This window comes from Maniola jurtina, chromosome 5 (assembly GCF_905333055.1).
Source record: "Maniola jurtina chromosome 5, ilManJurt1.1, whole genome shotgun sequence".
Classification (NCBI taxonomy): Eukaryota; Metazoa; Arthropoda; class Insecta; order Lepidoptera; family Nymphalidae; genus Maniola; species Maniola jurtina.
In genome coordinates, this window is record NC_060033.1 from 10,021,771 (window position 1) to 10,046,222 (window position 24,452).

A 24,452-nucleotide genomic window follows, 5' to 3' on the forward strand; every position below is an offset into this window, starting at 1 on the left:
GGTTATTCGTTTTGGTTACAGTTGGTTCATAATATACCGAAATTTCATATTCCTTACTAGTTTAGTTTTTGAGAGACTCCGTCACAAAAATAGTCTTAAATTGACAATTTTGATGCCCACTTTCTTTATTTTTTAAGATAAAAAATAAAAATAATAATTATTCGTATTATAAACAAAAATACAAAAATTTCAGGCCTGTAACTCATTTCGTCTACGAAATAGAGAGCTGTGACACGCGGACAGACACACAGCACACAGACAGACAATAGGGCTCCATTTTTACCCTTTGTGTAAGGAACCCTAAAAACAAATTACTTTTAAGCTGGCAATGCATTACCCTGCCACGGGCGGTTCATCTCGTGCTGTAGTGAGGATGGTAAAACAAAAAAAATCACTTTAATCTGTGCACTTGCTTACTCGCTATTCGTCTTCAAGTAGCACTTACATATTATTATTATTTTATACTAGCCACACTTGATGGGAGGCTAGCAAATAAGGTTTGAGTTTATTGACTTGCTATAATAATAATGATAACGAGATTATAATCTAATAATTCTCAGTAACGTGAAATAAGTAGACGCAACGTAAAAAACTATGTAAGCAATTTTGTCGAGTCATTTTTGGGTTATTACTGTGATACGAATTATTCCGTAAAAAATAAGATCAACTACTCAAGAACATTTTTTAATATAAAGTGTATGGGATTTCATCATCATCATCATCAGCCCATCGCCGGTTTTACTGAGTACAAGTCTTCTCTCAGAATGAGAAGGGTTTGGCCATAGTCTACCACGCTGACCAAGCGCGGATTGGTAAACTTCACACACCTTTGAGAACATTATGGATAACACTCAGGCATGCAGGTTTCCTTATGATATTTCCTTCACTTTCGTTTATTGCTTAAAATAACTCCAATAAGTTAGAGATGCCTGGACCCCCGATTAGGAGGCCGTTTATGATAGGCACAAATCTCCATCCACACACGATGACCATCTGATTCGTAGTTATAATGTAAAATACCTACCATTTCTATTTTTTATTTAAATCCAGAGGAAGAGGATTAAATGTTTTTTCTGTTTGTTTCAGGCGATAGCATCGATGGCTTGAGCCATGTTCCGCACGGCGTCAGCTGAGGGCTCCGGGCCGAGGACGCCGCCCGCCTACGCCCCGCATCCTCCCTACGTTCCACCCCGCTTCTTCCCGCCTCGAATCCGCCCACCGCCGCCTCAGTACTGCTTCGATGCTGCCCGCTTCGCTTGCGACGCTTCTAAACCTCGATACCTCGACGTAGAAAGAGAAAGACTCGTCACGAGATGGCTAGCGGAGGCCAACGAAGCGCTAGTCCGAAGAGACCGACCGCCGAGATACAAACCGAGGAGTAGCGAACGTAGGCCGGACTTCTTGGAGCGACGGCCGAATGCACCCGAATGGGCGGACAATTTTCTTCTCGGACGACGGAATGGTTCCGCCGAGCCGGAAGACGAAACTAGTGATGTGATGACGCTAAAAGAGTTTGTTGATAAGTTTTCCTTGCCTCGTGTCGTGAGGTTCGAAGGAGAAGATAGGGCTGTGCTGTTATATCGTGTGTTGGAAGCTCATAGGCGGGTCGAAGCCGTGCCGTTGTCGGGGAAGAAAGGAAAGCTGGTTGGGAAGCCGCTCTACATCCCCGATTCTTACGATGGTGAGTTTACTTAGATGAAGCGAAAAGCGATTTGTTATTTTTCGAATAAGTAAGTACCTATTGACGAAACATGAGACAATTGATGCCTGTAATCAGAGCAAGAGCGGGAATTTTATCTCCGTAAAAGTTTGGTTTAATATCATCATTGAGATGAAAGCGTGACGATTACTATAATAAGTAATAACATGAGCAACTTATATAATCGTCGATGCTCTTGATTTGACATGTTACATTACATTCATATCGAATTATTATTTAAAACTTCAAGAGGATTATTGGCTAAGAAGCAAAATTTTCTTTCAGTATTTTAAGACCGCTTTCTGCTAAGTATTATAAAGAATAAGGGATGTATTTGTGTTCGATTTGCCTCCTGCCAATAGCATCCTCTAACGACTTCTACTGTTTATTGCCTCTGGCCACTCTTTGCCAATTTGACCCTGCCGTGGCTGCTAAGAAGCAAATTAAAAAGCCTAAAATACTCAATGCTATTTGAATATTAATAACTAGCGACCCGCCCCGGCTTCGCACGGGTGTTCCGGGATAAAATATAGCCTATACGGATTCGGAAGAATCCCTCTAAGTAATGGTAAAAGAAATCCCACCAAAAACATTTCATGTAAAATGTTGCCAAGACTCACAAGTTCATAATGCTTTCATTGTTAAAAAGTTATGAGATCTCTAGTAGGGCCAAGCCCCTAGCTGAGCTTAGATTTGCGCTGCCCATGGGACCTATCCCAAGTCCAAAATACATATAGCTCTTAAGTGCTCTTCAGTATATCACATTTATATCAATAAATAACAAATAACTCTACTTACAAGCTCTGACTCTACAAACTCTACATCTTAGTTAAAAAAGTACGGCTTGGCCGTTTAATGTTCGTGGAATTTTTATCTGATATTTGTGGGTGGGATTTCATTTCTTTTTGACAGGTGCCTTAGATTTTTTTTGATTTATTTTTTTGTAGGTTCATCATTTTCATGGCCCACTCTCTATCGTTACCTCTTTTTTTTAAAGCTTTTATTCAACTTGCAATGTACTCGTATGTAACTATGTTTGTTCGGGTGGAATCTTGCAACTCAATTTTGAAGCAGATATACCAAATTTCAGTCTTTTAGGACTTCAGGAAACACAGATACTTGGTACGTTTGATAAATCTGCCACGGACATCTTATCCTGAAAACTTTAGTATTCGAACAACAGATTTACAGATATGCATCTCATATACGAGGGGATGAAGGGGGACCCGATTTTTTAATTTATCTGTTGTTCATAATTCTTGAAATTACTCTTTATAATATTAGTATAGATATAGGCTCACAAGCAAGTTAAATTTTAATGTTTTCCTTTATATAACCTCGTGACAATATGCACCTAGCCATTAGGGTATTACCTAAGAACAACAATGCATAATCTCTGACCTAAATGCCTAAACGGTCGGAAACAGCTGTGTACCCACTATTATGATAATGTAGGATTTCATCACGTATTGTTTAGCATGTAAGGATGAAAACAGCGTACAATAATTTGAGTACAATTTGTACGGGGGATTTGTACGTCTGAAAAAGGTGCATGCAAATTTGATCCTAACAATAATAATAGGTATGACGACGCTAGATGGTAACCGGTTGAGTGTCGAGACAAATTGCTGAATATATGCCTATTTATGTTTAAATTAACCTGATGCTTGCGACTTTGCCCGTCCACATAACGTAACGTAGCGTTGTAACGTTCCACGGATAACGTAGTTTCCGTCATCTGTGGAAACAGCTATAATTTAGGCTCCACCCGCCAACTAGCTATTGCTTCAATGAAGCGGGCCCCTTAAAATCAGCCCCTAATAAAACTAACCTAGATTTGCTACCTGTCAGTTTTTTAGTCGGTGCCTTGTCGGAGCGATTGTCATGTGACAGGTTCATTTCAATCCTCCTATGGATTACGATTGTCGTGAGATTTGTGTTAATTTTTTTCAATCTATTCTATCTGAAATCACCACATTGATTCAATTTCAATTTTGTCTTTTTGGGTCTAGTTTTGTTATGCAAGGTGCTGCACAACGCTATAATTTTACAAACAGAATATGTCACAAAAATACATCAAATCATACACACTGTTCACGTCCTAATAGCCATGTAGAGACTTGTAGAGACTGAAAAATAATAAGAAAAAATAGTCTGTGTATGTATGTATTATACATAGTATTTTTTTATTAAGTATTTTAAAATATTTTTTTAAATAAGTTTCTGGTTTAAAAAATTGATTTTTAGAACAGGGACTTGTTTAAGTATTTTCAATCCTTAAACAATGCCACTTTTGACCATTTTTGTATCTAGCTATTAAATAGATATAAATAGTTTTATTTTTATTTTTTTATTTACAAGTTTGCCGTAATCGTGCTACTACTGATACTGATTGTTGTATTACTGATGCTATACCTATTACTGAATTGGGTCCATCGAACCTTCACATCTCATGCCTTATTTGGCTCAGGCTAATGGGACGTCGTCCCTGAGAAACATGGCATAAAATTAACTTCTAATAGGGTTCACTTCAAACCAGACAAGTCCAATATCCGTTCTAAAGTATACCAGTTATTATACAAAATATACCTACACATCTCTACAACATAGCAATTTTCCTGTGGGTGGAGTAATTTTAGTGGTCTTCTTTTATTATGCAAAGTAGGAATTGACTTTTTCTGTTCATATTATAACAGCGTAGAAGTTTGTTCGAAATAAGTAAATTAAAAAAAATACTGAAACTTATACGTAGTTAAGCGTCTATTTTATCTACCTTTAGCGGTTAAATGGGCTGGGGATCAAACCCGAAATAGGTATTCATCTTGCCAGAGAGGTTTTATTTTTGGGACATCCTTTAATTCCAGGCAAAAATAAAAGTCAATAAAGTATTTGACTATTTAAGTACATTGAAACAACTTTGGGTATCATAAATCTCAAGCCAAATACACAGGTTGAGTTTTAAAACCTTGGTTCCAGCGTGGGAGGCCCTATTACTGCGAACTCTATACTTGGCGAGGCCTTAGGAACTACCGGCCGTTTAGATAACATCAATGCATTTTTATGTGATTTATCGTTCAGACAGTTTTGACTCCACCATTATAAAATTGTACTTCCAAATGCGGAACTGAGTGACAGGGACTAAACTACTGACGTACTGACTCCCCTCGATCGGTTTTTATCGTGTTTAGAAGGAATTTAGTTCGAACTATGGATACGGACAAATAGACTTTTTCATGTTTGAGGTAGGTATTTCAATTTCCCTAAAGTCGAGGCTGCATTTGACTTGAGGCTGCTCATATGGAAGAATTCAGGCATCTAAATTCTTTCATTTGAGCAATCTCAAGCTTATGTGATAAAAAAAAGCTTTCCTGAGCTTTCAAAAAGCTTTTTTATCACATGAACGTAATATACAACTTAATACTTACTTACTTAAAACTTAATGAAGCTGTCAAAATTAGTATTAGGTACACTGGCCATCAAGTTATAACCAAAAGCAAATTGTAGCAAAAACTTTTGTTCGGAATGACCCGTCTAATGCTAAGTACATACTACATAGGTATACATACGTTTAGGTGTGTATGTATGTCAAATTATTATGTTCATGCAACGTAAATAGGGTTCCATAATTTTAGGTAATAATAATAAGTTGACCTAGATCCGATAAGAGGTTTAAGGGGAGGTCAAATGCTAACAAATAACTCTGGAATACCTAGATGCGTACCTATGGGCGAAAATGACCCGTTTTTTGAGTTATTGATCGTTTTGTGTTTTTCAGGAAAAATACGGATTTGTTTCTTTAAAAATGAGTAAAAAAGTGATGCTTTTTTGGTTTCTAGATAGCTTTAGAATATGCAGCTATATTATTTGTCTTGAAATTCTATGTTACATACATCAGTTATACAGATACTCAGTTATATAGGTATAAAACAATATTGTCACAAGTAAGCATGTTGCATACTAAAGTAGTAGTTGGTATAGGTAATTTGATCTACGACGCAAATATAATAGGGTTACCATCATCGTTAATTGTCGTTAATATACCTGTCTGGAAAAAAAAATTACTAGCAGTCTCAATTTTGTACTGTTGTCGGTACGACAAAACACCTGCCAATTTTCTTTTGTAATTTATAGGTATAAATATAAAGTCATCATCGTGATCAACCTATCGCTGGCTCACTACTGAGCACGAATCTCCTTTCAGAATCAGAAGGGGTTTTAGGCCATAGTCTAACCACACTGGCTCAGTGCGATTGGCAGACTTCTCACACTTTTGAAAACATTATTGAGAACTCTCAGACATGCCTCGTGACATTTTCCTTCACCGTTTTAGCAAGTGATTGGCTTAAAATGCACATAACTCCGAAAAATTAGAGGTGCGTGCTCGGGATCGAATCCCGGACGACTTGTGTAGGAATCCGACGCCTTTACCATTAGGTTATCACCGCAAGTATCCTATCAAGTGACAGCCCTAAAATCAGTGCTTAAGTTTACTTTACATACCGCCAATACCTGTAAAATGATTCACTACACAGTCCATTTGCACTCTACAATGGTTTCGAATGACCTACACATTGTAAACAAACGTGCACGGAATTGTAAAACAATGAAATGAATCAATTTTTAAAGAATCGATAGCATTTCCGTTAGGAATATGTTAAGTTCAGTATTGAGAAAATAAAGAGATGTCGCGTCGAAGGCTCGATACGTCATAGGTAAATGCAAAATGAGGTTATATACTACTTACTACTTACACGTAACCCACACCGGGTTATGTCCTACGGGTATGAGGGTATGGTATCCAACTCATATCATAACTAACTGATGCCCACGACTTCGTCCGCGTGGATTTATGTTTTTATAAATTCCGTCAGAAATCTTTGATTTTCCGGGATAAAAAGTAATACGGTAAGTATTACTTTTTATCCTGGAAAATCAAAGATTTTGCACAAAAAAACTCTATGGTTATAGACTTGAAGCGTGAAGAGTGCATCACATAGGCTACTTTCAATCCTTGGAAATCCAACGGTCGCTGCAGGATGGCATGCCATTAATCCACGAGGTTTTTGTTGATACTGATATTCGAAGTTCTCGAAAATGAAAATAGTGTCAGGCCGAGTCAGCTCGTTTACTTTTAATTTTTTAAAGTAACTATAGTTCCTTGTGCTGTTTAGAAAGCTAAAATTTCCTGGAGAAAGTTGCTTTTAACATCCAAACTCAAAATAGTTTTGTGTGTAAGTTACGGCTATTGACTTGACTCCGGAATCATGGTTTTCATTGTTAGATAACCCCTTTATTTGTACGTATCCCGTCATTTTTATAGACCCACTATAAAGAAAGAATGAAGCGTATATTTTTAAAACATAATAAAGGAAATAAGACAAGAAGAAGAAGGCTTACGAAGCCTACTATAAATTCCAGTTTTCTATATTTATTACAGTCGCAGTAGTAAAAACGATTTTTCTATGGATTCCAATGATTCAAACTACACTTAACAGGACTCTCTCCGTCACTTACTCCATATAATCGTAGTTCCAATTTCATTTGAATATTAAGCAACCAAAGTCCATGAAATTTTGCAGACATATTTTAGAAACTAATATCTGTGTCTGTGGTGTTTTAGATTTTTCTAAAAATATGTTGTTTTAGAATTACAGGGGCTCAAAGATTGTATGTGAATTTTTAAGACCGCGTAACTTTGAAACCGAATATATTAACAGAAATCTGGAAAACCACAAACATAGATATTAGTTTCTAGAATCGGAGATACCCCCCTTAACCAAGTGTTGTCACTGAGATATGTGAGGAAGAATAAAATTATTTAAGAAAATTGTAACGTGTCATAGCATAAAACATTTTCCATATAGAATTGAATCTAATGTTTATTGCACTCATAATAAGGCATTTATGGCTTTATTTTGTCAATTTTAATTTGTAATAAAGGTTGTTTCATGCATATTAATTTACTCTCTAAAACTAATAAACATGGTTATTTTGTACGTGTTAGGGTACAATTTTGCCTGAATTTCAGTGAATATATATAATAAAGCTTGGCGTGGACGTGCGTGATCGTGATCATATAAAGATAGAAGTAGAATGCTATTGTTCTGCCGACGAAAGGGAATGGCGGGAACAATACTATTTAACGCCCTTCTCACGCCTTCAACACTTCTCAAGAAGAAGACGAGCGTGGACAGATTTGAAATTAAGTACATTCTAACTTCTAACGTTCGGAAAAATCGGTCGAACTTTCATACATGCGGCAAACGATTTTATTTAAAGAGATAATTTTTTTTAAAGGTAAAATGTTTGAATTTTTATTTGAAAATTAAAATCTTTCACAAATTTCTATACATTATCCTTAACACGTATAGGAAGATCATTTCACGATCGTATAAACATCATCACGAACAACGCTTCATGCGTACTTCGTCTAATGATAGTAATAATGTACAGTTACGTACACTCAACATCAGCCAAAATAAACAAACTTGCAAAATACATCTTACATTTTTTACCACCCACAAAAAACTTTGAGATGATTTCTTTAATTACTTTGCTAACAGGGCTCTCTCCGTCACTTGCTCAATACAATCGTAGTTCCAATTTCATTTGAATATTAAGCAACCAAAGTCCATGAAATTTTGCAGACATATTTTAGAAACTAATATCTGTATCTGTGGTGTTTTAGATTTTCCTAAAAATATGTTGTTTTAGAATTACAGGGGCTCAAAGATTGTATGTGAATTTTTAAGACCGCGTAACTTTGAAACCGAATATATTAACAGAAATCTGGAAAACCACAAAAATAGATATTAGTTTCTAGAATATGTCTGCAAAATTTCATGGACTTTGGTTGCTTAATATTCAAATGAAATTGGAACTACGTTTGTATGAAACGAGTATGAACGAACGGAGAGACCCCTCTTAATTGAATTGTCACAATTCTGTACCATCAGTAGATTATTTTGGCGATTCGAAAGCGCATGCAAATGTTTATTAGAATAAAAAAGCTTTCTGTTTCTTTAAATCAACTAAGTTTAATGAAACAGTAGTGGAAGTGGTTGCGCATGAGATGAGATGTGAATGGGACGAGCTGCCAAAGGTACGAGTTGCAAATGTAGGACGAGGTGCGAAAGAGACGACTTGCTAACAAACCTAATAATCTATGCACCAAAACAGTAAACCTACTAAAGTAGTACTTGATTAAGACTTCTACTTTTTTTTTCTCTCTCGTCTGGCTTTTACAAAGATTAAGCCAATGTCAAGTTTGTAGTTATTTGTAACAAGTTAGTTAAACTATACAAGTATGGACCCCGTCAATGCCGGCGCTCGCCGACATACGTGCGGCACCCCCTTAGAACGCTTTCCAGTCAGTTTTAACAAAAAAAAAAAAAAAACACTCCAAAAAGGCAGAGCATGCCCGCCAGCTAACACCAACACAGACGAAGTCCAGACTTCTACTTACAGTTTCTTTTATTATGTAAACAGTCCGAGTAATTTAATATTAAAGTAAGTCTAGTTTATACATTGAAAACACGTATTTCAGAAATTTTATATATTTATTGTTCTAAATAGTTTGTAGTTAGATATATGAAACTTAAGCATTATGAAAAATTTATACGGAATAAAATGTTGATTGAATCAAATATGATCTCAGGATTTCAGTTTTGCTGATGATTGTACTCGTAACTCGTAGTGTAGGCGCACTTTAATGTTCGATCAACCGTATCGAGGATAGGTTTGTTTATTTTGTCTGCTATGTTGATACACGAAGAAGAATGTAAGTAATAGGAGAGGATTAAGTAAAGTATGGGATGAAGAGGACCTCTTATTATTAGGTCTATTGTATTTTTAAGTGAGAGTGTGCGATTACTAAAATCTAGTTCTAGATTTTGACCAGCAGCGCAGACCAGCGTCTGCGCTTTCCGTCACCATTCTATCTCTTTGAGACCCCAAAATCTTGCCAAAATTAGCAGTCAGTAAATTCGCTGTTCAGTTTTTAAAAAAAATTAGCTGTGGTTATTTTGCTGTTAGGGCCGTAAGAAGTCCTCCATACCTAAGAGTTCTCCATAATGTACTCAAAGGTGTGTGAAGTCTTAGCCAGGCTGATGATTTGTGATTTAAAATTCTAAACCCTGCTCATTCTGTGAACAGACCTGTACTGTTAGTGTACCAGCTATGGGTTGATTTTAATGATAAACCTGATGAAGGACAGAATATTGTCTAATTTGTAAAATCAAGTCTTAGTAGTCTTTTGGCATACACTTCTAGCTAGGTAGGTACATACCTATCGTAAAGTTTTATGATTGCATATAACTCAGTTGATTTGTTTCAATTTATCTAAGAATCGTTAAGCTGTTTAAACACCTTGTTTCAATTTGCTTCTAAGTAAGTAGTTGTTTTGATGACCAGTTTTACGATCGGACTTCGACAGTATTCAATTTGTTTCAGTTTATGGCATCTGATAAATAGTTAAAAGTTTCGATTACCTCTCTCGCGCACTGTTGTTGAGCACTGTGGGCTTATACTTAAGTTGGAGGTCCTAGGTTCAATTCCTGGTAGGGGCAATTTGGAAATTATTAAAGTTAAAGTCAAATAGGACAGCTCTTTGATTGTCAGTTGTTGAATTTGTAAGATAATAATCTGAGATGTAATGGTAATAATTAATTACGCAAACTTGAAACTAAAGCTACGAGGGTTCCAAACGTGCCGGTCTGAGAAAAATCACACAATTAATAAACTAAAAACCCACAAGTTATAATTTCTAAATTGTCTCTGGTTTAGTCTAGTGGTAGGCTTCGGCCGTAGTTAGCCCGACTTTATGCAGCCAAGCGATTTAGCGTTCCGGTACGATGCCGTGTAGAACCCTATTACCTAAAGGGTTTAATTAAACTGCCATAGGCTTTCCTGGTTAACCCGCTTCCATCTTAAGCTGGAGACTAACTTGTACCATTTTGGTGTAATGTATCGAGTTTTTGCAACTCAAACCAACGACTGACTTGTAACGTTAGTTTGTTATGTAATATTTGCGGCAAATATAACAAATCTAAATCACAATAGTTCACGCGCATTACATTAAACACGTATGGTGTTAGTTGCGCTCGCGCACCGTAAAATGGAAAGTGGCCGATTGAAATGATCCGTTCCATGAATAATTATTGTTTTATTTATGTTGTTTTTATGGGTGTTCTTTCTTTGCGTGCTATATAAGCTTCTATAACATGTAATCTAACAATCAAAATTCTAAAAGAATATGATAAAAACAATAGAAACTGTACTTTGTTCGATGCTCTAATGTAATTAACTATACGCGTGAAACGCACTTCAGTTTGATAGGCTTATTTAAAGTGGCAAGTGCATATCCCTGCGCCCGCGCTGTTATCTTTGAATTGGTCTGACCGAGTGAATATCTAATAGGTATATATAATGCATTATTATATACCTAATGTTTTAGTATTTTTTATTTTCGGTTTTAATATGCCACGTAGGCTCTATTGGTAGTTACGACAGCGACTGACGCCATCTGGGGTGAGTTTAAATAATAGTAAAAAAATGGCGCTTGCGTCTCAACTTAACGCAATGGAACTCCGTATGGTGATAATCAATCGTAGTTATCATGTGAGATGTGAAATTTCAAAATATTCAAAATTTTGATTTTTTACATTTCTATTAAGTATGTCTATTATGTATTTTCTGCATTGATTTGTTTTTGCTGTAAAAGCTATTATAATAATTCATACCAAAAATAGCTAAAAATAGACATATTGTTGTTTATTCCAAAAATTGCACTCAAGGATCAATTCTCATACCTCTACGCCTATCTTTTGAATTTCAGTCAGCCCTTTGCCGATTGCATTGTCTGTACATGGGGCCATGTCCTCATGAGAGTTTTTCTCATTTACTTGTAGACGGCTGGTATTTGCTATTGTTAGTCGTTTCATAACTGTCCCATAGACCATGGACCATTGTCTGTCTATGGTGCAACTGCCACCACATAATTAATGGCGCCGCCGCCGATTGCAAAGTATTTTTTTCCAATTTTTCGAGACACGTTTTTAGAAAATTGATACTTATGCCTGACCTTCGTTTTGATTCTGATTTCCACTCAATTTTACGGAGATATCGTTATTTCAAAGGTCAGTTATAATAATTTCATATTAACTATACTTTTAAATCGCTGACATCCGTGATTCCATCCGTGGATTTAGATTTTTTAAAGTTCTTCTAATTTTCCGACATTGTTTCGTGAAAATCTATCCCGTGGATAGGCCTTGGAAAAGGTTACCGACAGACAGACACATTTCACATTTTTGGATGAATCCTTTTGGATTACCTTCTATTTGCTGTTGAACCTGTTGAGCTAATTGATACTTATAATTCAAAACAAGAATTCGATTTTTCACCAACGGACAAATCAAAATCAAAATTTATTTATTTTATGTAAGACAACTAGACTTGTAGACAACGTCTGACTCTACCTCCGGTTCGGAAAACAGATTCTACTGAGAAAAGCCAGCGAGAAACTCAGCAGTAGCATTCTAGCATATCTACCATCTTGTTTGTTCCTCCAAATAGAGTAGGTACCTATTATTCGGAGTAGATATCTATAAGCCTTTTCTATGAAGCCGGGGTGACTGAGGTTGGTATTAATATTTATTTACAGACCTTTACGTGCCTTTACCCAACTTTCAACACTGTGTATTGTAATGTAGGAAGCGCATGAATTATTTGGGTCAGTATAGGTTATTGGTTTCGACCATAAATCCAACGCCCTACTGCTGTTATCGAATCAGTGGCAGGGACCCGTTAAGCGAAAACAACAACGGGGTACGAAACCAAATGTTAATGTGGATAAGGAAACGTTCTGCCAAAACAGACAAATCTGTATAGTACACTGTACAACGTGATGTATGCACCGACCGCCCTCCCACTACTACAGAAGCAAAAAAAAAAACAAGTAATAGGTACACACCATTAACACCAGAAAAATCTTCTAGAGCACACTCAAAGTACGTTTCGCTTCGACGACGGACCATCCTGGGGAGATGTAGAATCACAATGCACTTGGTGGTTATTGTGTGCTGGTGGTGTGTATTGCTTGCTTTCGATGCATATTTAACACTGGGAGAGTGAGCGGTGCAAATCGAATGCCATACGTTTACGATACGATTACCATAGGATTACCATACGATTACCATACGATTACTATACGATTCGTCTGTTTTAGGCGATTTTAGCGTATGGTAAGCTAGCGGGTTTTTGTGGGTAATACGTGTATCATGGACTTCTGTTAAGTACTAACGCTTGCATCTTTACTATTATACATTAGAATTCCATCCGAGCAAAGTCGGGGTGGGCCAGCTAGTTAAAATTGAACAACGTCCTAGTAATCAAGGGCACTACATTGATTACAAAGACCTTGATTGGGCCCCTAGAGTCACATTGTTACTTCTTAATGGAAACGAAGCCTCTCTAGAGACCTAGGCTCAGTGACGGATTAACCCTTAATCAAATTAAGCAATTGCCTAGGGCATCACGTCTGAGGGGGCACCAGAAGAAGCACAAAAAAATCCGTCCTAAGGATTCGAATGCCCCCGAAAGCCGCAAGGCGCATTTCAATAAATAAATAAATTATGCTTTTTAGGGTTCCGTAGCCAAATGGCAAAAAACGGAACCCTTATAGATTCGTCATGTCTGTCTGTCTGTCCGTCCGTATGTCACAGCCACTTTTTTCCGAAACTATAAGACCTATACTGTTGAAACTTAGTAAGTACCTAGATGTATTCTGTGAACCGCATTAAGACTTTTACACAAAATTAGAAAAAAAAAAACAATAAATTTTGGGGGTCCCCATACTTAGAACTGAAACTCAAAATATTTTTTTCATCAAACCTATACGTGTGGGGTATCTATGAATAGTTCTTCAAAAATGATATTAATGTTTCTAACATCATTTTTTTCTAAACTGAATAGTTTGCGCGAGAGACTCTTCCAAAGTGGTAAAATGTGTCCCCCTCCCCCCTTTAACTTCTAAAATAAGAGAATGATAAAACTAAAAAAAATATATGATGTACATTACCATGCAAACTTCCACCGAAAATTGGTTTGAACGAGATCTAGTTAGTAGTTTTTTTTAATACGTCATAAAAACTTAAAATATGTTTAAATTTTCAAAATAAGATAACTATATCAAGCGTATCATATGTAAGGGCTTTACTTGTATATTCTAAAACAGATTTTTATTTCTTTTTATGCATAATAGTATTTGATTTATCGAGCAAAATGTCAAAAAAATGCTAGAGTACGGAACTCTCGGTGCGCGAGTCCGACTCGCACTTGGCCGGTTTTTTATTGTTGTCGCACCTAACTACTCCGCTTCTAAAGTACGTTACATTTCATCATCTTATTTTACAAAAAACTAATGTTTTTAGGCGGTAAAGGTTTAAAGACCGATTCTAGTTGACATGCGGATAGGGGGGCCCACAGGCATGGATTGCTTAGGGCACCAAGTAGTCTTAATCCGTCACTGCCTAGGCTACGCTATAATTAATAATTTTAATATGAAGGAGTGAAATCCCTAATGTAGGCTAGATATTCAATGTAATATAATATAGATAACAACACAATCTTACCTTAGTTTTTGATGTTTAATGAGGAAGAAGTATATCTTGTAAATTGAATTGTATAATAATATGTACATTGTGCATAAGTTTAGGTATTACAATACAAGGCATATTAATCGATTGCAATTACACGAAGGAAACGAAAAGACTAGGCCTATCGTTTCTCCTGTGCCTCGGAGAGTATACAATTATACGTTCTGGTTATTATTACTAACATTTTATATTATAACAACTATAACTTTAAGAGTCGAAATTTCGTTCTCAGTCGAGTAACGAAGTTGTATGCAGTTTGCAGGAGGTTCTGGAAACCCACCGCATTATTTTCTCAAGGAAACACTTACCACTATTTGATTAATAGAAGGGGGTAATGACCCTCAGCAATAAGGAACACAACGCAGAGAGAATCATATAATATTCTATATGCGTAGATTTTTTTTGTAGATAGAGTTGCAACCGCAATGACAGAATTATCGGTAACGCGATAGCATAATGATTATTCCGAACGAACAAGCAAGAATTACCGCATCCATCGCGCTTCATAAACCAGAGCGGGTTTGGAACTGGTTCCCGATGCTACATTATTCTGATTACACAAGGCTCGTAAAAACTGTGGAGCAGAGGTTACGTGGTGTTACGTTGGGGTGTCCTGCTAATGTAACACCTCGTAATAGGCGAAAAGTCATTGGATCGAATCTAATGCTAATACTACAGACTACTAGGTGATTTATGAATTAAGCTGGTATAAAGCCAGTAACATGCTTAATGCTTATTGTACAAGACGTGGTTCTAGTGAACTTGATTCCATAATACTTGTATACCGTGCAGCACAGGTTACGTAGTGTTATGTTGTGGTATCCTGCAATGTAACACCTTGTCACTAAATTAATCTAATGCTAATAGGAGTAAGTACAACGTTATTTATTAGTTAAGCTGGTAACATGCTTATAGTATACTAGACGATGCCCGCGACTTCGTCCGCGTGGATTTAGATTTATATTCCGATTATTAGATAATTTTATGTTAATATCCCGCGATAAAAAGTTGCCTGTGTCAATTTCCGGGACGCAAGCTACATGTGTACCAAATTTCGTATAAATCGGTTAAACTTATGGGCTTTTAAGAATCCATCAAAATCGGTCAATCTATTTGGTATCAATATATTCGTGAAAAGCTAGCAGACAGGCAGACAGAGAGATACACTTTCGCATTTATAATATTAGTATGACATGATTCTGATGATCTTGATTCCACAAAACTTGGAATTTGTAAAACTGTGGAACTTAATTGCTCGGAATAGGCGAAAATCCTTGAATCGCAATTTTATATTATAATTATTGTGTTCTAGCTGAATTTATATTTGAACGCACTTACCCAGTTATTTATGTGTAAGTACCTATTATTTATTTGATCTACTTTCTTATGCATATGCCTATCACTGTCATAGTTGTCGCATAGCTTTCTCTGTTGGCATGTTTTATGTAGATTAACGGATTTTCTTGCTCTTATAATATTTCTAGCACAAATGCTAAGTATCCACTGGCAAGTTACCTTGCAGAAGTTACCTTTTATTTCTACTAGTTTTTTTCCATTGAAATGTAACTTTATAGTATTAACATAGAGAAAATGACGTTGCAACTTGGCACAGCTAACTTCTGCAAGTTAAAAAATAATTATTACTAAACACTTGCCATGAGATACCATTACCAATCTTTTGACATCCTTTGGAGAATACGAGACTCTGGCGGTTCTTTAAGTTTACACTGTACCTTTTGTCATTTCGTATGGAGGTATGAAAAACGCTGTTAAATTGAAAAGTTAGCAATTTATCAATTAGATGTATACCTACGAGTATTAAATTTTATGTACTAGGAGACCATAAAGGCTGGAGTAATGCACTTTCGTAACCGTCTCCGCATACCACAGTGGCAACAACAGTAAGAGCCTGTCACCATTCTATGGTAATGACTAATTGTTGCCAGCGAATTATTATCGTGAATTTAATGTCCTTACTTGTTTTCTGGCGAGGTTCAGTGTAATGTGACATTGGAACACTATTTTGCATTACCTATTCGCTTGGTAAGGACTAAGGACGCTATATTTACACTACTTCTGTAAGATATTAATTTTTATCATAATCGGTTTGGCCATTCAGGAGTTATATCTAGGTACTTTATAGTTAAACAATAATTTCGGTGTGTTTTTCCTGAATAATGAGGTGTCCTATATATTTTGAACAGATTGTTCAAGATTTATCCCAAATCCCAATTGAATGACAGGGATGGATAGGTACGAGATCAGAGCTGTTGTAGGCGTAAAAGCTATTTATTAAACGTTCCGTTTGATCGCTTTTAAGGTTTTAAATACGGAAGTTTAAAAACAGGAATAAAAACTATAGTTATTCAAATTAACAAACAGCATAAAGATTAGCAACCACAATGTGTTTGTAGATCAAAAATATTCGTGCGTTTACGCTAATTTAGTATAGGTATAATACTTCTCGAAAGATTAAAATCGTTTCTAACACGCATAACGCGACCTAAATAACCACAAAGCAAATCTCCCATCGGAAGTTGGCTTTAAATATACAAACGGAAATTTTCTGTTTTAAAAATTATAAATACATCATATTCATTACCAGTAGACGCCTGAGATTTCGGTTTGGGCTGCAAAATATAGGAAAGCGGACCCCACCAGGTGGGAAAAGATGAAAAAACGCTAGATCGAAGAAAAAAACTTCTGAGATGGCGGTGTTCTTATCGAAAAGAATAAGAAATATAAATCGCACATTCAACCCAGAAATGGTTCTATCCAAAAATTGTAAGTTCTGAGGTCACAATTACATCAATAATACAGGTTCTTGTCTCGGTAATCTATATCGTTAACGCTGGATGACTAGTGTCACTTTCCTATTGTTAGCTCTATATGAAAAATTGAAATTTCTGTGAAAGCGTCAGTGTTTTTTTCAATTTGTGACTGGTATAAACTTTTGAGCCGAGGATCTACAATGAAGCTGTACCCTGACTTGCTTCGGTGATGATCGATCATATGTCTCTTGTAGATGGGATTTCACAAACCAAACAAACCACGCTTGAAATCATCTTAGGGAAGACTTTCTCCTTATTCTCCACATTCGTTTTTGGCTTAATCTCATAAAGATACCTTCCCGAGTATGGCTTAGCGTAGACGTAGAAGAAGACGGATTAAAAAGGGCCAAGATTGAGATATAAGATTTTTTTTTCCAATTTCAAATTGGAAACATTCGGCGCAAAAGTCTAATCTGAACTGCGACTTGTACAAAACCGACTTCAAAAACCAAAAACACTAAAAAGTAGAAAATAATTTTTGTTTAGCTACACATGTAATGTACCTAGGTATGAAGTCGTAGAAATCCAAGAGTGAAGCTCGCCCGACTTCATACCTAGGTACATTACATGTGTAGCTAAACAAAAATTATTTTCTACTTTTTAGTGTTTTTGGTTTTTGAAGTCGGTTTTATTTTTCTTTTGAAAATTTTTTATTTCACAATTTTTAGTGGCCCCACTGTACTATAATATGCTATGCCCAGTTAAAACCCTACTGTTTACTAAGCTATTACAGTGATCGCGAGCAATTTGCTCTTATCCATTGAGGAGTTCTGTTCTCCATCTCCGAAGATATTCATCAGATCTTCACCAAATTTATATGGAACCACCTGCACAGTATACCCTTTCAAACAAACAAAAAAATTTCCAAATCGGTCCAGGGGTCTTTGAGTAATCGGGGAACATACATAAAAAAAAAGATCCCGACGAATTGAGAACCTCCTCCTTTTTTGGAAGTCGGTTAAAAAACAGATTTCAGCAGTAATCTTTATAGATCTATGATCTGCACAAGTCTCCATGTTGCAACTTCAGATTGGACTATTTCTTTTGCGATCACTGTAAGTATATGTTCATTTTCTTAACAAGACTTTTAAGATGTAAATTATTTCACAAAACTAATATTTAAATCGATTCTTAACGTTCGATTCAAATTAAAATCCTATTAGGAAACAGTAAAATTAAATTGCTTCCAAATAATAATATGCTTCAAAATTGCTCACTATCAACAGATCGAACTTAATTCGCAGTTTATTACAAATATAATGATCGATGTTGAATAACAATTAACATTTATCGATGTTTTAAAATCGATTACTGTCGAGGTCTGAGGAAGAGGAACATTACAAAAAGGGTGCGGTTAAAAATTGCTGCCAGACGATTTAAATATATCGCAATCGGCAGGACCGAAGCGATGATTCGTTACATAGGTACTTTGTTGTTTTATAAATAAAAATAGCGAGCAAATGAACAGGCGGGTCACCTGATGTTAAGTGATTACCGCCGCCCATGAACATTTGCAGCACTAGAGGAACCGCCAATGCGTTGCCGGAATTTCAGGAATTTGTTAGTCCGCCTTTTGAATAACTCCATGTTGGAACACCGTCGAAGAAAGTTGGTTCCCCAGTTTGCATATGTGTGGAAAATGGATCTGGCACAACGGATGGTCGAAGTGCAGTGCTTTTATATTCAACCTTTGCTTTGCACTCTAATGTACGAATTACAGTTGTTGTGTGTGTGCAATAAAGTATACAAACAAACAAATCAGTTTGTGTAGGTATTCAAGTAGGTAATATACTGACCCTGAACAAAGTGGTTTCATCATTATGTCCGCCGGCAACATTTCCTTGTGACATTTTAGCGGTAATTAATTGGGAAGATAAAATCTCAGAAGTTTGAATGAACAATTTTTCCTGGTAATTAAATGCTTGGGCCATGACCTGGAAAATTGAAAAGAAAAGCCATACCAGTATTATAACTGCGAAAGTGTGTCTATCTGTCTGTTTTTCTGTCCCAATGAGTCGTGAAAATCTACAGATTTTACAGGTCCATTAATTTATCCGATTTTGACACTTGGTACAGATATAAGTAGCTTGCTTGCTCCCGGGGAAGTACATAGGCTACTCTTTATGCCGGAAAATTAAAGAGCTCCCAGGGGATTTTAAAAAAACCTAAACTTATTAATTAGGTACCTATATCCACACGGACGACGAGAGCGTCGTTTAGTATATTGTAATATAATCTCAAAATTAATATTAAAAACATGACGAAAAGGACGATAAAATGTTATATTTACCCTATTGTCCCGGTCCTGGTTTAACCATTCCAAATAGAGCTTGTGTGAATAGATGAATAAATTCAACACTTTTAGTTCTTGTTCCAGCATCCGTTCGCACTATCTACGGAACATGGAAATGCCCTTTATTTTTGTGATCAGCGGATATTGATAACATTATATGTATAAATGGATTTAACGATAGACTGTTTTTTGTATTTGGTTTATCTTGAACGTGTATTGAAATCGTATCTTCTAGTTACTATAGTTACTTGTTTTGAAAAACTCTCTACTGACTGGCGTCTGACTCGTCTATTTCTTTATCAACAGTTATCTGATGCCCACGATTTCGTCCACGTGGATTTAGATTTTTAAGTCCTGTGGAAACCCTTTCTTAATTGAGGGCCATTCGGGAGATTTTTAGGGTATACAAAAAACTTACATGTGAATCAAGTTTTTAAACTCAGATTGTTCTGTATGGTGGTGGTATATCAGTTTAGTTAGTTTCGTTAAGATTTATTTTTCGCTAAGATGTTTAGTTTAAGATTTTTGTAGTTTTGCATGGCATAAGTTATAGAATACCTTAAACAAGACCTGAAACGTGGTCTTGATATTAGAACGACGTCCAACAGACCTAACAGAGGTCATTTCTATTGGCAGTTTTTCCATAAGACAAATGTAGAATGCCAATTCCATAGTTAGTCTTACTTACAAACCTAGGTCAAATACCTTATAATAAAATCTAGAATTTTTACCGTTGCCTTAAACAAACTTAGATTAAAAACTGGAATAAGAGTCAAAAATTTAACTTCTCGCATGATGCAGAATTTTTTGTTTAGTTTCGGAAAATTATCGCGGTTAAGGCTGATAGCACATTGGAGACGAGCCGTAAGAATCGCATTTTGTCTACACTGTATATTTAATTAATTATTATTGTAAATTACTTCAAACAGATGCGACAAACTTTGTGAATTTTAATCATGAATAAATCTTATCATCCGTTTCCACTAAACTCATGGTATTTATTGATCATAGGTTATCTACTATATTACAGGTATTAATCGAGGTTTTTTGAGCGTGACAAAATATGGCTTGATCAATTCGCCTCAGGGCCAGGCGTGCCTCGGGCAGCGTTTCAAAGCAAGCTGCCTCTAGTATCTATCTTTGTTTGATATGAGGCTATTGAAATACTGATCAACTGTCTGGAGTCTGTAATCAGCTTTAGCCATTGCCGATCTCAGTTCCGATATCCGTGTTCGGCCATCGAACTCGCTGCGTCTCCATCTTGATTCTTGATAACAACAGAACAACGACAATTGAATCAAACTATGCGCGTCTTTGTTCTACAAGAATCAAAAAAACGCTAGATGAGACTCGATAAAAGTTACCTGTTTTTTTCGTCAGGCCGTTAGTTGTCCGTAAGGAATTTTTACCTATTTATAATGTACGAATTAAAGAAAATAAACTTATCGGTTGTGAACTTGATTCCATTTGAGGTGTAGAGTTGATAGGTATACATGAGATACTTTAATACTTTGTTCAGATTTGATAGGTATTTTTCACAGTTACCATAATAAAATGCAAGAGTCCTTTTTACCTATTTGTATACATACCCATTATACTCGTAGATCGGTATAGATAAATAATACTACGTCTTAGGAGTGACATATCCGTCGCTCGGCTAAACGAGTTTTGAAAACCAGGAAAAACTTACCTACTACTATGCCGTGAAGGAAATGTTTTTAGATATCATATCCGTGATTGGTCATCGAACCTGCTCATCCCATCCATCTTAAAATAACTAACATAATGAAATACAAATAACATAACAATGATAAATAGATAGTTGAATCACCTGCAGGCTGCAAGCATTTCTTTGCCGAAAGAAAATACGGCACTGGATGTGGAAAAATATTTTGCACTTTTTTTTAAATGCTCATAATTAATTATATTTTTTAAGATAAGTAGTTACGTTTACCATGACTGACTTGACCATGTGTACGACTTATAGGATTTGAACCTTTTAAATTTTAGTTCGCCTCATTAATAATGGTATCTATTAAAAATTTTAAAGCACTTCCAGTATTTTATTTCCATGTAACAATCTGCTAACAAGTGCATCGAGACTCGTTTTACTGCACCGAGATCGAACCACTCAAAAGGGTTTAATTTTTTATTTCTGGTTCGCTGGGAAGTTTTGACAGCGGAACCCAAAATTCTACGTTCAGAATAGGGTCTTGGACTGTAGTAATAACATGATGTGATGTTTTGTATAGCGGAGTATAGCGGTATGTGAGGAATTCATTATTAGAGAAAATAATTAAATAAACATCATGGTTTTTATTTATTTTTAAAATATTAATTATTATTAACGTCACGCTGTACGGAAGGCGATCAATGACGTCACAAGGCGTAAACGACAAATGTTTTTCAAGTTTTTAACCTAAAAATACAGGAATTTCTGTTGGAAAACATCTATATATAATTATTTATTAACCGACTTCAAAAAAAGGAGGAGGTTCTCAATTTGTCGGAATCTTTTTTTATTACTACAGTCGAAGACCCTATTGTAAACTGTTGCAGGAGAATGAACTAGAGCACAGTTCACGACAGTTAGGTAACTTCTAACAAAACGTCGAGGCTTCGAAGTTACTGGCAGGCGTCAAATATTAGTACCCTTTTTTATTTTGACGCTAGGTAGCCCTAAGGCAGCACTATTTTTCTTTGATTTCTCGACAGCCATAGCCTTATAATATTTGACACATCGTCGATTCAGGTTCAAACTGAGAGTTCCCTCACTCTAGTTCACTCTGACTAGAGTGAGTGAGCTTGGCCTTGAATCAACGACAAAGTAACACTAGGGTTGGTACACACTTCGTAAGAAAGTCTGACAATTTTCTTCGGTAAAAATCACTAAAAATCGTATAGGTAGATAAAAGTTGTTTTATGCTGCATAACTGTCTTGAACTGTGATTGCAGTGAGATGGACTTCATATGGACTTAAATATCTAAGTCCTGGATACGCCATAACTATGTTCCTACCTAGGCACATACTTACCATATATGTATTCTACGTCTAAGATATTCTAAACAATATATTTTCATAGGACAGGTACTTTTTTCGTAAATATACGATCATTACATAAAAACGAGGCCTTTAACAGCAAGGCTATGTGAATTGGGCGTGATAAGGTCTTTGCTTTGTATGATTTTTTACGACGATGACCTAAGTTTATTTTTAGCGGAAGTTGCCGATGCTTTTACAACCGGATTTCATGTCACTTTTTCATAGCTACAAAGTTGAAAATGTATACGTAAGTGTAACACAAACGCAAGTGAACTAGATAAAAACTAATCAACGTAGCATCCGGGCGTTTTCACTTGGCAAGGAACGAACAATTACTATCTACGTGTGAACGTCCCACTGTGTTATGTTTTCCTGGTAGGTACTTATGTACATGTGTGAAACACTTTCTATAACTTTTCAATAATTAATTATGCTCACTCATAAACGAACGATTTTCTTGTATGATATTCTTAAACGGATATACAAATATTTCGACATTTTGAGGCTTCTTTGAGGCGATAATAACTAGGAAAGCCGAATGCTGGTTTTTCTAAAGCATTTATAAAATGTAGGTAGGTATACTTGCGAGCAGGATAAAAAATAACCAAATTTCATTAAAATCGTTTAAATTGTTGGGCCTTTAAAAGCTAGTAGACGGACAGACAGGCACACGTTCGCATTTATAATATTAGTATGGATAACGAGTAGTAGTTAAAATATAAAAAAACACAACTTCAATATGCAAAGAAGTTGTGTAACACTCCCTTTTTGGGCAGTCGTGTAAAAATTCAGCATCCCTGTTTATGTTCGCAAAATTAAAAAAATACCTAGTCGATGGATAGACTTGAAAATTATGTTTTTTTTATTTTTTTTTTATATACTTTTTATTCCGAAGATTCCACTGAAAAATTTGCTGACTGTAGGAAGGTACATAAATAAGTTGTTAAGTACAGTTGTTTAATTCCATCTTAGCGAAGCGAGCTATAACGAAGCGTGGGCGGATTTAGCCAATAGATAATATAAGAAAAAAAAACCTATTTATTGAGTTAAAATATTAAGGCAGATACAACATTTAGGTAGAATTGAAATATTTGGTTACTTTGAACTTTGTAGCTCATGTAAAACCCATTTAAAATCTCCATAAAAAAGTGAAAGTTAGTCTTATCATACGGTAAGTACAAAGGGAAACACTAAGGCCGGAGCTCCTAACGACTAGGTTACAAAAATGGAACCGCAGTGAGTTGGATTCCGTGAGTCGTAATGCCGTATATGTCGTGTGGTTTATTGGATAATTACTTTACTTAGTTGCATAAAATACGTATTTACATAGTTGTTGCGGCGCGTCGCTTGTAAATGCGTAACAACGCCTGGGAACTTGTCCCACTATAGTTGACGGGGCGTGAGTGGGTGGTCAGGTAACTATTTTGCACCCTGTCCCTCAGTTGGCTCGTAGGCTGGTTCTAACGTCCCGTCCCGTGCACCCCGGTCGTGCACCTCTACCGCGACAGGTAGATGTAATTTATTGGTATAGACGAAGAGAGGTTTCTTGAAATAAAATACTTATTTCGTATGCTAGTCTCTGGGCTGACTTGGGCTGACTGATTGGTCTCGGCTCAAGGAGTGGTATTTATATCATGAAGCCAGTAAAATATTCCCACACCAATGAGTGAACCCTTCGAGACCCTCTTTATTTCAAGCTAAGTTTTACACACTTATTTCTTAGCAATAAAATAGGTTGATTTAAACACAAAAATGACAAGTTAACATAAATTTAACCTTAATTGGCCTCTACAATACAATTGGCCTCTATTCTAATTTCTGTTCTCACTAGGCTCCTAATAAATCTAAAGCATAAGGGCCTTTTAACCTACACTACTTGAGTCCCAAATTCTACGAGTTTAAACACTTAAGTCAAGTAGGTAGGCGACGC

General features: G+C 36.1%; 1 protein-coding gene and 1 long non-coding RNA gene across 4 annotated transcripts in view; both read left to right on the forward strand.

The window, feature by feature from the left end:
* LOC123865648 overlaps window positions 1–24,452 on the forward strand; it is a 131,846-nt gene that overhangs the window by 41,427 nt on the left and 65,967 nt on the right. For all 3 annotated transcript variants that reach the window (XR_006796013.1, XR_006796014.1, XM_045906830.1), the window contains exon 2: window positions 1,087–1,681. Coding sequence is in view for 1 of the 3 variants with exons in the window: in XM_045906830.1 (XP_045762786.1) it covers window positions 1,111–1,681 (571 nt within the window). In the remaining 2 variants the exon portion in view is untranslated. The remainder of the gene's footprint in view (window positions 1–1,086; window positions 1,682–24,452) is intronic.
* Window positions 2,309–22,768, forward strand: LOC123865667. Its single transcript, XR_006796019.1, has 3 exons — window positions 2,309–2,556; window positions 16,827–16,835; window positions 22,756–22,768. It is a non-coding gene; the product is annotated as an uncharacterized LOC123865667 (long non-coding RNA).